This window comes from Aethina tumida, chromosome 7 (genome assembly GCF_024364675.1).
Source record: "Aethina tumida isolate Nest 87 chromosome 7, icAetTumi1.1, whole genome shotgun sequence".
Classification (NCBI taxonomy): domain Eukaryota; kingdom Metazoa; phylum Arthropoda; class Insecta; order Coleoptera; family Nitidulidae; genus Aethina; species Aethina tumida.
In genome coordinates, this window is record NC_065441.1 from 12,230,147 (window position 1) to 12,245,627 (window position 15,481).

Here is a 15,481-nt window from a genome sequence, read left to right on the forward strand (position 1 = left end):
AAGAAGTTATTTCCTCCACCCACGAATCAATTTAGTGGACAATATTTAATGTTTTGCGTGTTTTAATTGAAGTTTAATATCAGAACAATTGTACACGAAACTCTAAGTAAATGAGGTCATCGTTTTTCTATGTGTTTATGTTGAATAATGACGCAATTGTTCGAAAGGGGAGATGGAAGAGTATTTGGGGTGGGTTGTAAAAACATAAGTTTTTGGTCAAGGGCACATTAGAAATTAAAGGACTACTTAATCTAGGTTAATTAATAACAAATGATTCTAGAACAAGAGGAAACATTTTTGGACACAAATAGAAAATTCAATTACGTTTTTTTTAACATTTATCTTATTTTTTATTTAATTTGCCCTATTTCCCTTTACAGTCTTCAAGATTTGTGTTAGAAATTCACTTATAATGGTTTAAATTACTATTGCATCACAAGACTCAATAAGTAAGTATTTTAGGATTAGCAAAAACTCAATGGATGACTGAGTCTGAAAGTATCATTCAATTTATTAGAAATTGAACCTTCATAAAATTGTTATTGGTTACAATCAAAATTGTGTCAATAAAGTGTAGGACATTAAAGTTTAGAAAGCATTATGACAAATTATATTGCCTTTGTGCGACTCTCTTTCTAATATCATTTCTGAAAACCATTAGACATTTAATGAGCTAATGGAACAACTCAAGAATTATTCGCCTTTAGTCATGAGATTAATTGAATACGAAGTAATTAAGTCCAAAGACAATAAATCATTGCTACCTCACGTCAATAAGAATTAAAGTAGAAATGAAATTACTTAAGCGATTTTGTTACATTTATTAAAAAATTGGTATTCTAAAAATAAAATAAAATAATTTCTTTTTTGTTAAATGTCAACTTGGGAACTAAAATGAAAGTTATTAATTTTTCATATTGAAAAGGTCTTGATCATCGAGAACTATGAAACATTGTGTTAACTCTAGAAATAATTAACTAATCTTAGGCTGTTCAAAACTTAAGATATCCTTAAAGTCCCAAACAAGAAGTTTCAATATTGAAAATGAGAAATAGCAAGTGCTTATTAATAATAAAAGTCACCGTAATCATTATTTATTAGGTATAAAAATTATAAATAAAAATGTTTATTTTAATTGTTACTTATTCATCCTTATCTCTTGACTCTTTATCAATAGTCTTAAAATATTTCTTCATATTATCTTTTAATATATAAAATTCATTGTTCTTTTCCGAACCCTCATTGAATCTTGGCAAAGCTATTAATATGCCAGTAACGTAATCCTTTTTCTTTAATTTCTTAAGAGTTTCCCTTCTTTCCTCCTCTATATGATCCTTCAATTCGGGTGTTATAAGTTTTTTATTCTCTTTATTCCTACTTTCGTCTGGTTTCTCTACAAATTTAACTCTATCTATTTCTTTATTCCTTCTACTGTGATGTTCACAAGTATGTTCTCCATCTCTATACTTGTATCTCCTATCTGAACTGTCTCTATCGTGGTCATCGTCATAGTATTTGTACTTGCGTGGTTTTGTCCTCTTGGGGTAAATTATTTCTAAACTGGGCTCCTTTTCACCTCTATCGTCTTCGTCTTTGTATCTGTGGTATTCTAGATTTTCAGAATCTTCAGTTTCATAATTTTCACTGCCTTCTTTTTTGTAGATTTCAAAGAGCGAAGGAATTCCGAAAAACTTCTTTATGTCGGTAGTATCAATAAAGAAGCCATGAGATTTACTAATGTAGTTCAATGCGAACAACAGTAGAATCTAAAACAAATATATATGACCATACCAAATTCTTGTCATTAAAAATTAAAGTTAAACAAAGATCAATTTTTCTGACGAATTTAACTAAGAAAAATAGTTTATTATTTTGTTACATTATAACTTAAATATTAAGATGGGATATAGGCGAAAGCACATTATATTTTAATAGAAACTGAAGGGTGCTGAACAACACACACATCCACCTAAACTAAAACCAAACCGCGGTCCCCTAATGTATTCTAACATCTAACACAAAACTACTTACAAACTTTAACATTGTAACACTAACTGGGCAGTTTAAAAAGTAAAACTGAGTTTTATATGCCTATGTTACTTTATATATGGTTGTCAACTGAACTTTTAAATGTCTAACAACTAGGTATCCAAATAATTATACCTATTACTTCTGTATTTGCATAATTTTACTCGGATTTTACTTTCTGAACCATTTCTTTTATGTGTACAATTTGCGTGGCATTGTCCATCAGTAGAATTGTTACTTAATAGATATTATTCACATCCAATTTTAAATTGTTAATAAATAGTCAAGATATGTGATTACCTTCACAGTTGAATTTACATTATGAAGAAAGTATGAAGAGAAAAAATAATTTTTAATATTTTTGTTGTTATGAGTTATGTTAATTTTGCAATAAGTAAATACATATTTATAACATTAGACACCTTTCTAAATTATTTAAAATATATTAAATATATAGTTATTATATATTTTTTCGTATATATTTGAATGTACTATACAAATCAGTATGCACATATATTTAAAATAACGTTCATACTAAATTAGTTTGAATGAATATTTAATTTAATATGGATTTAATATTGAATAATTTAACCCGCTATTCTATAAATTGCAAAGAATAAGTTATTTTATATAAATTGTATGAAAACAGAAATTCCTGATGCGGTTATGCAACTCGTGTTACATCAAATTATATTGATTATTTTCTATAAATAGACATATTATCAAAATGAAATAGTTAAACAACTTATTTAGGTAATTATAATGATATATAAATGAAAAATTCATTTTCAGAGATGCGTGGTTTTATTGAACTGGTATTGGCACTACTGTAAAATTCAACCACGATTTCAATCTATCAAACGTCACCATCAGCTGTCATTTAGACAGTAGTACCGCTTGTTCGATGTTAAGACACTTCCAATTAGATTTAAGAAAATGCACAATCCAGTGAAGATCAATACTCATAGTTAATAATAGTGTTTTGTGACTTGTTACCAACTAAGTTCTAACTCTGTTAAGTTATTTTTTGTTGAGAATAATAAATTAAAATGAAGGGCAAACTTTTTAAACTTGCTAAAAACGCATTTCAAATATCTTTGATTTGTATAACTTACTTCACCATTGTTAATGCCGAAATAGAACCTAAGGAAGAGATTGAGGCCAAAACCACGGCAGTAAGTAAATTCAAATGTTTGTATAAACTATCTTTAACTGTAAATATTTTAGTTTTATTAATAAATGCAAAACACAAATATAAATTTTACTGACAGTATTTACAAGAATATATTTATAAAATTACTTATAACCTTGTACAGAATCATTCCTAGAGTGTACTTGTATGAATAAAATATTTGATTACTATCTGGATATTTAGATATACATCTGTGATTGCTCTCAATAACGCATTTCATTGTATTTTAATAAAAAACACTTGTATTTACATAATTTAATTTTTAGAATCTTGATAATGTCTCTGGCACATCAGGCACCATCAATATTGGAGAAAATGTTGGTTTACTGCATGCTTTTGCAGCCAGTTTCAGTGTCATCCTGGTATCTGAAATTGGGGATAAAACATTTTTTATTGCTGCAATTATGGCAATGAGACATCCCCGACTAACAGTATTTGCTGGAGCAATTTCTGCATTAACATTGATGACTATTTTATCAGGTAACATACATAAAGAGAAAAATATTTTACTTATATTTGTTGATTGTTCACTTAATGTAATTGATATTATGTCTATTCATGAGTAATCAAAGATAAAGTGTCTAATATAAACAATAATAGGAAGGTAATATATATTACTCTTTTACAGCATTATTTGGATGGTTAGTTAATGTAATACCAAGGGTATACACATTTTATATAAGTACAGCACTTTTTGCTATTTTTGGTCTTAAAATGTTAAAAGAAGGATGTTCAATGTCTCCAGATGAGGCTAGTGAAGAGTTTGAAGAAGTTCAAACAGATTTGAGAAAGAAAGAAGAAGAGGTAAATTAAACTACATTCTTTTTATTTTTGAGAAAAATAGTAATATGTAAGAAAATATATTTATGCTAAGATAATGTAAAGTAAATGTTACTGAACTAATTCATTCACAAGACTGCAGATAAAGATTCATGCACATAATGTGTGTTAAAATTGTAAAATGATATGATTGTAAATTAAACTAACCAAACAAGAAACAATAAAAATTGTTATGTACATGGATCTCAATGTAACAACGTAGATTATTTTATTTAATTTGTTTATCAAGTCTGAGTTAGCAATAACGATTTCATTATGTTTAATATTATTTATATATTTCAAGGGAACTTAAATCCTTGAATACAACTTTAAATTTATAATCAATTAATATTATTAATTACTGTAGTCAATTAACATTGTATTTTAATTTTAGTATGAAAAACAAGCAATGTTACCAGATCCTGAAACAGGTGGTCCACGTAAAGCGAAATCGAGTAGCATTTGTTCAGCATTGTCTCGAATATTCCTTCAATCTTTCACATTGACATTCCTCGCTGAATGGGGAGACAGATCTCAGTTAACCACTATTATTTTGGGTGCTAGAGAAGTAATAATTTCCCTCTGTTTCTGAGTTTATATTTCATAACTAACAACATTTTGTAGGATGTTTATGGTGTTATAATAGGTGGAGTTTTGGGACATTCAATTTGTACAGGATTGGCTGTAATTGGAGGAAGAATGATAGCTCAGAAAATTTCTGTTAGGACAGGTAATTAATGTTTTTATTAAATATGTTATTAATTATTTTCATTGTTATTCATTTTCAGTGACAATAATTGGTGGTATAGTGTTTCTGTTATTCGCCTTCTCAGCTCTTTTCTTCGATCCGACTATGGCGTAAATTGGCATTTTGTATATATACATGTATATCATAGGGTGTAAAAAAGTGTAGTTAGTAAGAAATGACAGGTATTTGCCAAAAATGCCATAAATCTTTTTGTAAACCAATTTTAAGTATTACCTTAAATATTACCTAAGTCCATTCAATAACAGATACTATAAACTGTTACGTCTATGCAGAAACATAATTCATCAATTTTAAAATTGTGTATATTATTTTCGAAAAATGTTGTAGAATTTTGTTTTAGTACTTATATCAATGCAGAGAATTGAAACCAACTTACAAGTAGATCAATTTTAGAATACAAACATGAAAATTAAGCCACTTTTATTTATTGTTTTGTAGTTGTTTGGTTGCCAAAGTACCTGTTTTATGGTCACTGCATCCATATAATTTTTAATTATTTCTATGGGTAGCACATGACCAAATTTCGTTTTGTCCATTTAACATTCTCAATCTTATTTATATTTAGTTTCTTTAAATAATTAAATTATCAGTTTTCTAAATATTTAATATAACTTAAGACAAAACGTAGTAAGGAAAAGTGCTGTTCATATCTGTGATATAACTATATTTTTGTATATAGTAAATGTGTAAATTGATCAATACAACATTTATCAACCTATTAGTCTTATTATAAATGTCCCTTTGGAAAATTATCTTGTTTTATATATTATTTAATTGATTTATGAGTTGCATGATACTAAGTAAGGAAACCTCTCATGAGTAATATCAATAATATGAATAAATGTATTTCTATAATACATTTTATTTAGTGAAACTAATATTTTAATATAAAAATCTATATTTTCATCAATTATTATACTCTAAAATAACTTATTATTTTATTTTATCAAACATATTTAAAAATAAATTGTTTATTACAAATCATAATGTTGTACATAATTAATTAGAACTACAATAAAGTATCACAAAGAATAATATAGTTAAAAGTTAGTTACGACTGTTATTTGTGATGATATGCAACATAGTTAACACTCAATTTTTTTTAACCTGCCACACAAATCTATTGATTAATGATTTTTTAATTTCAATATTTAAAATGTGATGTAAAATTATACATGGTGTAAGAGCAATAGATGTAAATACGTAATAAAGCAATACGTTGCTTTCAATGTTTTCAGATATCTGAAATCTAGAATAGTTTGTCTTGGTTTGTTAATTGATAGTACTTATTTGATAAATTGAAATCTCAGCAGTTAAAAATACATATTCTGATGGTTTCATTCAAATTCTGATACCACAAATACTTTTTCGATACTACTAACTTCTGGCAACACTGTAACTTCCATGGGGGGCCAAGTGAATAGGGACGAGTGGGCAGCAGCCGAACATACTAGTTCGGTTAATTGTAGTTCTTATTCTTCGATACCTAATAATTTAATAAATCTTAATAAACAAATTATTGTACATTCTAATGTTTTACTAAAATGTTCTGATTCTTTTTCTGTTCCTGATGTTCCCTCGACTTCAAGTATTTCTCTTTGTTCAAATTCTCTTTTAGATACAAATAATAATTCTAATATTTCAAAAGACTCTCACTTGATTGTTCTGTTAGATCATTCCTATTGTAAATCTGCATCTCCTATCTGTGATAAAAATAATGCTGAGAAAAAATCATTGTTATATAAGTTGCATCGAAATGCTATTTCAAAAATTTCTAAGTTAAAGGCACGTTGCCAAAAACAAAAGTCTGATATTTCCAATCTTCGTAGTGTTATTAAAAGTGGAAAATTAGAAGAAATTTGTAGAGATTTAAATATGGTTACTAGAAATTTTATCGCTTCTCAATTGCGAAATTCCTGTAGAAAAACTCATGGCAGAACTTGGTCTCTCGACGATAAAACATTTGCACTTTCCATGTACAAACGCAGTGGCAAGCTATATCGTTATTTACAAACTCATTTTTCTTTACCTTCAATTTCTTCTCTCAAAAGTCTTCTAAGTAAATTTGAATTTGAGACTGGTATTAATGAACTATATTTTGAACATTTAAAGTCTGTTTCTTCTGATTTAAATGATAAAAATTGTTGTCTATTATTTGACGAAATATCTTTAAGTTCTGGATTACATTTTCAAGTTAAAAAACAAGAATTTTGTGGTTTTGAGGATTACGGTCATCTTGGTAAAACTTCTAGGAAAGCAGATCATGCATTAGTTTTTATGATTCGAGGTCTATCATCTAACTGGAAAGAAGTTGTTGCCTACTATTTTTCTAAAGGTACAGTTCCCACAATAAACTTAAAATTAATTATTATTGAAATGATCTCTAAACTACAAAGCATTGGCTTAAATGTTAGGGCTACAGTTTGCGACCAAGGTAGCACAAATAGATCAGCTTTGAGTACTTTATCTTGTCAAACATCTTCTTCTGATTCTTATTTTCTAATTAACAATCGTCGCATTTATATAATTTTCGATGTCCCTCATTTATATAAAAATTCTAGGAATGCACTTTTACGAGGAAATATTTTATTTGAAGACGATAAGCTTGCCAAATTTGAACATATTATTCAAGCATTTATTTTAGATAAATCTAATGTCAATTTTCGTATGTGTCCAAAACTTACAGATCAACATTTTAATTTTAAAAATTCTTTTAATAAAATGAAAGTATCTTTCGCAGCCCATCAACTTTCTTTTTCAGTTTCGGCATGCATTCTTTCTTTAGTTTCTTCTAATCGATTACCTAACGATGCAACTTATACTGCTGAATTTGTACATATAATGAACTCTCTCTTCGATTCTTTAAATGGCATGGGTATTCAAAGAAGTAATGAAAATATAATTTCTGAACATTTGGTAATGGAAACTGATGAAGACGATGACTTGGGCCCTATTCCAGAAAAACATGACATAAGCTTCTATCTGAATTCTAATCAACCGTCGCCAGATAATAAAATCGTCAATTTAAAGTTCGCTGTGACTGAATCATCTGGGCATTTAGAGTTTTGGCAACAAATTTTATCGAAAATTCGATACTGGAAAATTTTAGATTCAAGCACAGGAAGAGATATCACATCTCAATATTCATTTATTAAAGGCTGGCTAACGACTATAACTTCTGTTACTTCCCTCTGGCACGAGTTGAGAAATGAAGGCTACGAGTGTCTAAATACTAGATTTTTAAATCAAGACCCCGTGGAAAATTTATTTTGTCAAATTCGCCAGCATGGTTTTTTTAATACCAATCCAACTTGCCACCAATTCATCGCAGCATTAAAAACAGTTGTTGCCAATAAATTAAGTGTTCCTACTTTTATCAATAGTAATTGTAAGGATGATGGTGGCAAATCTTTAGGGGCATTTTCAAAATTTTTATCTGATTCCGTCAATTCGGTGACTATACCAGATGTTTCTATTTTCGAGTCTGATCTTAACTTAGTTGAAAAATTCATGTGTGATTCAAATTCTCTTCAAGGTTCTTCATATGTAGCAGGATATTTATTAAAGAAAATTCAAATTCCCGATTGCGACTCATGCCATGGGACCCTTCTCTCAAAAGATGTCACTGAAAAACATATTTTTATTTCTTTTAAAGAATACGATCAAGATTTTAATAAGTTAATTTATCCCAGCGACTTACTTGTAGATTTTATTTCAAATATCCATATTCATTTGTACACTTTTTTAAACGATAATTCGCACAAAAGTTCTTTAGAAACAAATTTTAAAGCATATTTTTCAAAAGTTTCGGATCAATTTGAATTTTGTAAAATCCATAATTGTAAAGATAAAATATTAGATAAATGTATCAGACTAACTATTTATAAATATCTTAAAGATAATAATAAAAAAGAGGGTCCCAAATTTCATAAAAAGTTTTAATACAATGTTTTAAATTTCTCAGTATAATCTTTTCCATTTTTAAAGAGAGTTTATTTTGTGTACATTTCGCTTGTTATGTTTATTTAGAGTATTTATTTTAGAGTATTTATTTATTTTTATATGAATATATGTTTATTTTTACCTGCATGTTAGATATTAAGTGTTATGCATGCAATATTTATTTATTTTTGTTATGCGTATTATGTTATGTTGTTTTTATTGAATGCTCGTTATTTTATTCTGGGAGAGAATTGAAACACTCCCATGAATTATATTAATACACTTCTGTTTGTAAAATTAAAGTAATCATATGTTTTTCTTTAGTATTTGTTTCTCTTAGTATATTAGAAAGAAGTGGTTAACATACTTCATGTTTGGGTTGCAATGTAGACTGCCTCCACGTGGTGCAACCTGGGTAACTCTAAATAGTCTACAATTTAATTTTAAAAGTATGTTTTAATTATTGTGAAGTCTTTTACTGTATTATTATTATTGTTATTTATTTTGTACAAGTTTCTTGTTTTTAGAAATATATGTATCAATTTTATATCAAATGTATATTCTCTTTGTGTATTTATAATAAAACTTATGTTAAATATATAAGCGTTTTATTTTTATATATTATAAATTGAACCTAACCTATATTAGTAAAATTTAAATGCTATAAGATCTCCCGCCATCGCAGTTTTCCCGCTCTTTTTGAATGACAGAAAAAAAGGTTTCTGTAATAAAATTAAATGGCAACACCGCTTGTTGTTACATTTGGCAATCCGCCACTTAGCCTTGAGCCCAGTAATGTTTCTCTTTTATAACATTGGGTTGGTACTTCTTAGGTTTTCTATGTAGGTTTTCTATGGTAACTTCAGAGGAGATTTTTGACATTTGACAGACTTATGTCAAACATTCTTGCAATTCATACTGAATTTCAAAAATATTTGTTTATTATAAATTTAATTGTCACTCAATAGAAAGAAAATGGTAAGTTAAACAAGACACATAAACACCGTAAATTAAAAATGTTGTTGTAGAGTTTCGCACTTCCACCAGTCAAAGCAAAACCGGAAAGTGGTTCCCAAATTGAAAAAGATGTAGGAACATTCGGAGTACCTGATTTAATGAAGGAAGGGTTTGCCGGCACAAAAACTGTCTTCGACCAGCAACATCCAATTGCCCATGCTGTCTTAAATGTAAGTAATAAATAATGCTTATAAATTATAACCTTTAATTTTCAATTTCTTACTTAGGGACCTGCTAACAAACATGAAATGAACATGGCTGTCCTTCGCAATACACAAGGCTTACATGCTCCAATGAGAATTGCTATGGAAATGAATTCTGCTAAGAAAATTGGCCGGCTACCATTTTTGCCCTCTTCAAATATAATGATGGATGTTTTAACTGGTAAAGATATTGAAATGGGACCTCAGGACATATTTAATTTATCAGATAATTATGAATACTTTGGACAGCCTCACGCTGTTGTTGAAAAGTCTTTGGGAATATTGGATTAGGATATAAGATACTTTTGTAAGAGTATTAAATAAAATATGAATTTTGTAAAATATCAATATATTTTATTATAAACTGAATACAATGTACTCATAAGTGTGATTGTGATGGTAATTTTTTTTCAATCCACTCCATCAGATCTGTTAATTCCTTCTTCTTCAGTTCATGCATAGCATTTTTAATAATATTAAATTTAATGTTTACACCTCTATCAGCCAGTTCTTGTCTTGTTTGGTCCCCCCAGAGTAAAGGCACTAAAGAATCCCTGTCACCATGGCACATGTAAAGCTCAGTTTCTACAGATTTTAGTTCTTTGTACACTGCAGAGTTGTTATTTAAAAAGGAAGACAGTGTAAAAGCTGCAGCAAAGCCTGGACGGTATCTGTATGCCATGTGAAGAGCTAGAGCTCCTCCCATTGAAAATCCTCCTAAAAAATATTAGACAGTAATTTTATTTTTACTTGTAGGAGAAATTAACAAACCAATTACAATTCTGTTTAAAGGAATGCCAGATTTAACAACATCATCCACAAGTTTATTCATTTCAACACCAATTGAATCCAAAGTTTCCTTGTGCTCTGGTACTTCTGGGTTAATATCAAGTCTATCAAACCAGACATGACTCAACTAAAATTAAACATTAGCAATTACATAAATCATTATTTAATTTTAATTACCTCTCCATTGTTTGGCGTGTAATTTCTGACTGGAGCAGTTGGGAAAAGGAATTTAATGTGGGGCAATGAAAAGTTTTCCCCAAGTAGAAAATGTACCCATTCCAGGATGCCTTTGCCAGTGTCACCTGAAATAAGTACTTTAAAATATGATTTAAACTTTTTCAGTTTCATAAATACCTGAGCCATGTAAAAATATTACTGCACCAGAAGCCAATTTTTGACTCTGGTTAACTACATGCAACTTTCCTAATGACATTGTTCAAGAACTAATCAAAACATTACATAAACAAATGATATAAGCTAAAAATAATGTTATTATTACAACAGACCGTATCACAAATAACAACTACATATTGCTTAAAATAATTTACTTGTGCTAATTATGTAATTAGAGACTTAATAAATAGGTAAATATGTAAAAAATATTTAACCTTACTTTTGTAAAGGTTAGCTTCTAAATAAAAACGTTAGTACTGAGTGATAAAAATATTTAGCAAAGATCTGTGCTTAGTTTCTTTGTTAGTAAAGACCTTAGATAAGAAAATATTTTTATCTTCCTTGTCTAATGTAATTATATTATATTACGCTGCATGTATTAAGTTTATTTGGGTAGTACTTATGGTACTAAATTATTTGCAAATTTTATATCTTGCTTTTCAACGTGAAATATTGGACTATACATAATTTGTTTTACGCATTTATTACAAAAATTATAAAAATGTAGTTAAAGCCATTTGGACTATCTCAATTATTTTATATATATTTTCAAATTTTCATAAACGTATGATTTTGGTTTGTATGTTTATTTTGGGTGGTAGTTAGTGACATATCCAAGCAAAGAATACCAAAAGGAACTCGAAATATATTTAGATTTTTTTCATTGTGCTCTGGTACTTCCACTTTCATAACAAATCATTAAACTAAATTTGATTTAACTACAATTAAATCTCAGTAAAAATATAAATCAATGTTAAAAATCATGTATGCATTTTTGGCACTCATTTATTTGAATATAAAAAAATTGTATTACATTTTTGACAACATATTTTTAATATAAAAAGTGAAAAGTTCATAATTATCATTTAATTTTTGTTGGTTATACATGTGACGTTGGTTGCATTGAATCAGGGGGCCATTTTAAAATTTAAACTCTATCTTTGTTTACACCTGCCACTATCTCAATGTAGATGGACCAGAGAAACTGGTCGCTTTCTTTGCCGGTTCACGAGACGAGCCAGCAACTATCGGAATGCGTGTTGTATTGTAAACAGCGCATCGTAGCGGTATAGGACGCTGTTCGTACTTAAGTACAATTAAAAAGACCCTGCGCAATATTATTACGGGCTTGGATTTAAATTAAAGACTGTGATTCGTTGTGTAATGTGCGGTGACTTGTGTTCTTGATCTTTACTGTTTGTAATTATTGCTGATGAACCGAAAAGGTAGGGTTATCTTAATGTTTTTATTTTGTGTTAGGGCCAGGCATTCTGGTTATAGACTATGGATGACTTAAACTAGTCTTGATATTGGCGCTTATTCTTGTATTTTATTATTTCTAATTGAACTGATATTAGTTGTCACATTAATTTTACTGGTTTGTTTATCTTTAGATTCTCTGGTACCCGGATATTTATAAACATCGGTCATCGGTTACTTAAGTATTATCTCTGCAATTTTTTGTTTATATGCAGGAGGATTTTATTCGGATTTTAATTTTATGCCATTCACGGTGTTAAAAATATTAAACGCACCGTGAATAATTAAATTGTTAGCTATTGTACCTATGACTATTTATTGTTTTACGTCATAACAAATTATTCTTTTCCTTATAAGGTTTGTGGATGTCAATGTGTGTGTGTTTTTTTTTTGTTAAACAATCTCAAATGGAATTTTTCAAAGTAAATTGAGTTTTTAAATTGGATTTCTTATAATCCAATTTGTCTTTAAATGAGTATTTCATTAATATTACCAGGTGAATATAATTTTTAAAGCAAAACATTTGAATTTATTTATATTGTTTCCTATATATTTATATTTCTTATTAAACAAAGTCAATATCAACGTACATTATTTTAACATTTTTTATATTTATTTATTCGTGTATAAGTAATATAATAAATAAGCTTTTCAGTAATTATAATAATAGAATATGAACTATACTGACGCAAAAAAAACCCTCCAAGAAATTAATTTTGGGTTTTGTAATTGTAATTAACAGGCGATAATAAAATACATGCAAAACAACGATCTCTAGTTATTAACTTATAACCGGTTATTAAGCTAAATCAGAAAATAATCTGTAATTATCTTAGTGTATAAAATTTTTCGTAATTAATATTACTGGCATTTTTTATATTTTGTAAAATATTTTATTACACTTATATACAGATAAATGTATGTATGTTTTAAATTAATAATTATCCAATATTTATTAGAATGAATTATATCATATATAAATAATTTTAAACCATTATTGTGCGTATTATGAAGCTTTAAAAGTTTTTAAAAATTAAATAAATACTTCCCAGATCAAAGCTTTTTCTGAAAATATAATATATATATAAAAAAATTGTTTATTCATATTTTAGTTGACGTTAATTGCTGATTAAATTATAATAATTATTTATTTACAGCATATTTATTAAAATAATTATGTATTTACAGGTTTACCGATGTAAATACATATTTCATTATTAAAAAATTACATTTATATTTTAAATTTAACAAAATGGTTTTTAATACTACCGTGATTAAGGAAGCTTCTGGATTTTGAATATTAATCATACCTGTCTGTACTATTAAATCTTTGAAAACTAACCGGATTATTAAAAACATCACACATATCTAAAAATATGTTTGTTTTATTTTACTAGTATTTCCTAGCGGAAGATTAACGACGTTAGAAATACATGTGCTGGAATTTATGTGATGGATAATCTGGCGACACTCGTCATTAGATATTAGAAACGGCCATCGGTAAATTTAGAGGCAAAGAACTAGATCACTCGCACTGCCACAGTTATAATTAGAAACGGCTTCCTTGCATTTTCGAAATCGAAAAACCCGTGACAACTATTCCAGATAATCCCGATTTCTGTCAAGAATAACTAGTTGCGGTTTCGGTTTGATAACGTTATTTTTAAACATTCGAAGAGATTTACAAGATTATCTGTGTAAATTCATCTCTAAAACTGAAAATATGGTACGTTTTATGTCCGAGATGCTGAACGATACGAGAGCATAAAATGGGCGAGTGAAATTTTTACATTTGTTCATTCATAAAAAGAAAGTCTCACTTGAACACACTCATTTACTCCCATACTACATAAACATTCTCGTATACATGAATGAGTCGTTTTCATTCATGAAATTGGCCCGGCATTGGATTTTTCTCTTGCGAAACGGCAACAAAATTAAAATCGAGTGGCCTTTTATGGCCATGTGGGCTGGAAAAGGTCCTTCTCGGAATTAGAAAGTCGCGTAGGATAACTAGATCTATTGCAATTGGTTCGCGACCAGCGTTCAGGTGGATGTGCCAGTAAATTCTTCTTGAACAATGGGATTACAAGCGACATTATGCGGATAAATATTTCTGTTCGAACGGAAAATCAAATTATTTGATCGAGAAACAGTTAGGTTTGCATAAAATCGTAGGTGGATTGAAAGTGCTAGCTAGATCTGACATAAATATTTATACGAACTTGAATTATGTAAATAGTTGGTTTATCTTTGAAAGAAGAGTGCAATTTGCATTTGTGATTTATTTTTAAATTAAATATGATGTAAATGATGTTATAATTTTTTAAAAATAAAATATATTTTTAGTTCGATAATAATTCAATAATTCAAGAACATCTAAATATAATCTAAAATTAGAACGCAGTTTTTTATCATGGCTTCTGGAAATTTGATTTTAAGATTTTTCTAGTTGTATATTATATTTTAAAATATTGTTCGTGTGCAGAACTCGAGAATGGTGCTTATAAAACACAAAATTTACAAAATAATCGTAAAATTTTAGATTTTTATTTAATTACTCTCTTTAAAATAAGAATTTTAACCCAAAAATTGTTTTAAATTTGATGTAGAGAAAACAAAAATAGCATTGTTAGAAAAAGCATTAAAAAGCTTTCAAATAATATAACATCCAAAATTCTAAGTGGAAGTACAGTTTCCTAAGGGTTTTTTCGTTTAAATGTACCCTTACTTTTCGCTACTATGCTTCATGGGAGAAAACCTATGTAAAAAATATCGTCAAAACTATTCTGGAATTATTTAATCGTAACTTTTTTTGAAACACAAGTAAGTTATAATTTTGCCTTAAAATAAAAACTTAATATACTATACTTATATAATATACTTAAAAACTGTGATAATAAAAATATTGATTATATTATATATTTTATAGGTATTAAAATGTTATTTTTGATAAGTATGTTGTGTACTTTAGCAGTATCTTTTGTAATATGTAGTTTAAATCATACTTACATGATAAAAACACATTTATAACTTTCTATGTGTGTATTTTATTTAATAACTGTTAAT

General features: G+C 28.1%; 4 protein-coding genes across 9 annotated transcripts in view; 3 read left to right on the top strand and 1 right to left on the bottom strand.

Annotated features, from left to right (window-relative positions):
* The first annotated feature begins 2,909 nt into the window (after positions 1-2,909).
* LOC109595026 (transmembrane protein 165) lies at positions 2,910-5,526 on the top strand. The gene is made up of 6 exons (XM_020010302.2): positions 2,910-3,203; positions 3,487-3,700; positions 3,849-4,024; positions 4,434-4,607; positions 4,664-4,769; positions 4,828-5,526. Exons 1-6 carry the CDS (start codon positions 3,078-3,080, stop codon positions 4,899-4,901), a joined length of 870 nt encoding a protein of 289 aa, XP_019865861.1. The 5' UTR covers positions 2,910-3,077; the 3' UTR covers positions 4,902-5,526.
* A 4,080-nt stretch (positions 5,527-9,606) lies between these two features.
* On the top strand, positions 9,607-10,314 carry LOC109595023 (proteasome maturation protein). Its single transcript, XM_020010299.2, has 3 exons — positions 9,607-9,728; positions 9,779-9,937; positions 9,995-10,314. The coding sequence occupies exons 1-3, from the start codon at positions 9,726-9,728 to the stop codon at positions 10,259-10,261; spliced, it is 429 nt and encodes a 142-aa protein (XP_019865858.2). The 5' UTR covers positions 9,607-9,725; the 3' UTR covers positions 10,262-10,314.
* On the bottom strand, positions 10,303-11,522 carry LOC109595022 (lysophospholipase-like protein 1). 2 transcript variants are annotated; one of them, XM_020010298.2, is made up of 5 exons: positions 11,373-11,522; positions 11,114-11,236; positions 10,937-11,061; positions 10,742-10,886; positions 10,303-10,687 (listed from the first exon to the last, which is right to left on the bottom strand). In XM_020010298.2, exons 2-5 carry the CDS (start codon positions 11,190-11,192, stop codon positions 10,350-10,352), a joined length of 687 nt encoding a protein of 228 aa, XP_019865857.1. In that variant the 5' UTR covers positions 11,193-11,236; positions 11,373-11,522; the 3' UTR covers positions 10,303-10,349. The 2 variants fall into 2 exon arrangements, with proteins under 2 accessions (XP_019865857.1, XP_049825950.1); XM_049969993.1 differs by lacking the exon at positions 11,373-11,522 and adding an exon at positions 11,308-11,332.
* A 640-nt stretch (positions 11,523-12,162) lies between these two features.
* LOC109595049 (interference hedgehog-like) overlaps positions 12,163-15,481 on the top strand; it is a 31,888-nt gene continuing 28,569 nt past the window's right edge. For 4 of the 5 annotated variants that reach the window (XM_049970225.1, XM_049970228.1, XM_049970229.1 and 1 more), the window contains exon 1: positions 12,163-12,378. The gene's annotated coding sequence lies outside the window, so the exon portion shown is untranslated. The remainder of the gene's footprint in view (positions 12,379-15,481) is intronic. The other variant, XM_049970227.1, reaches the window with a different exon arrangement.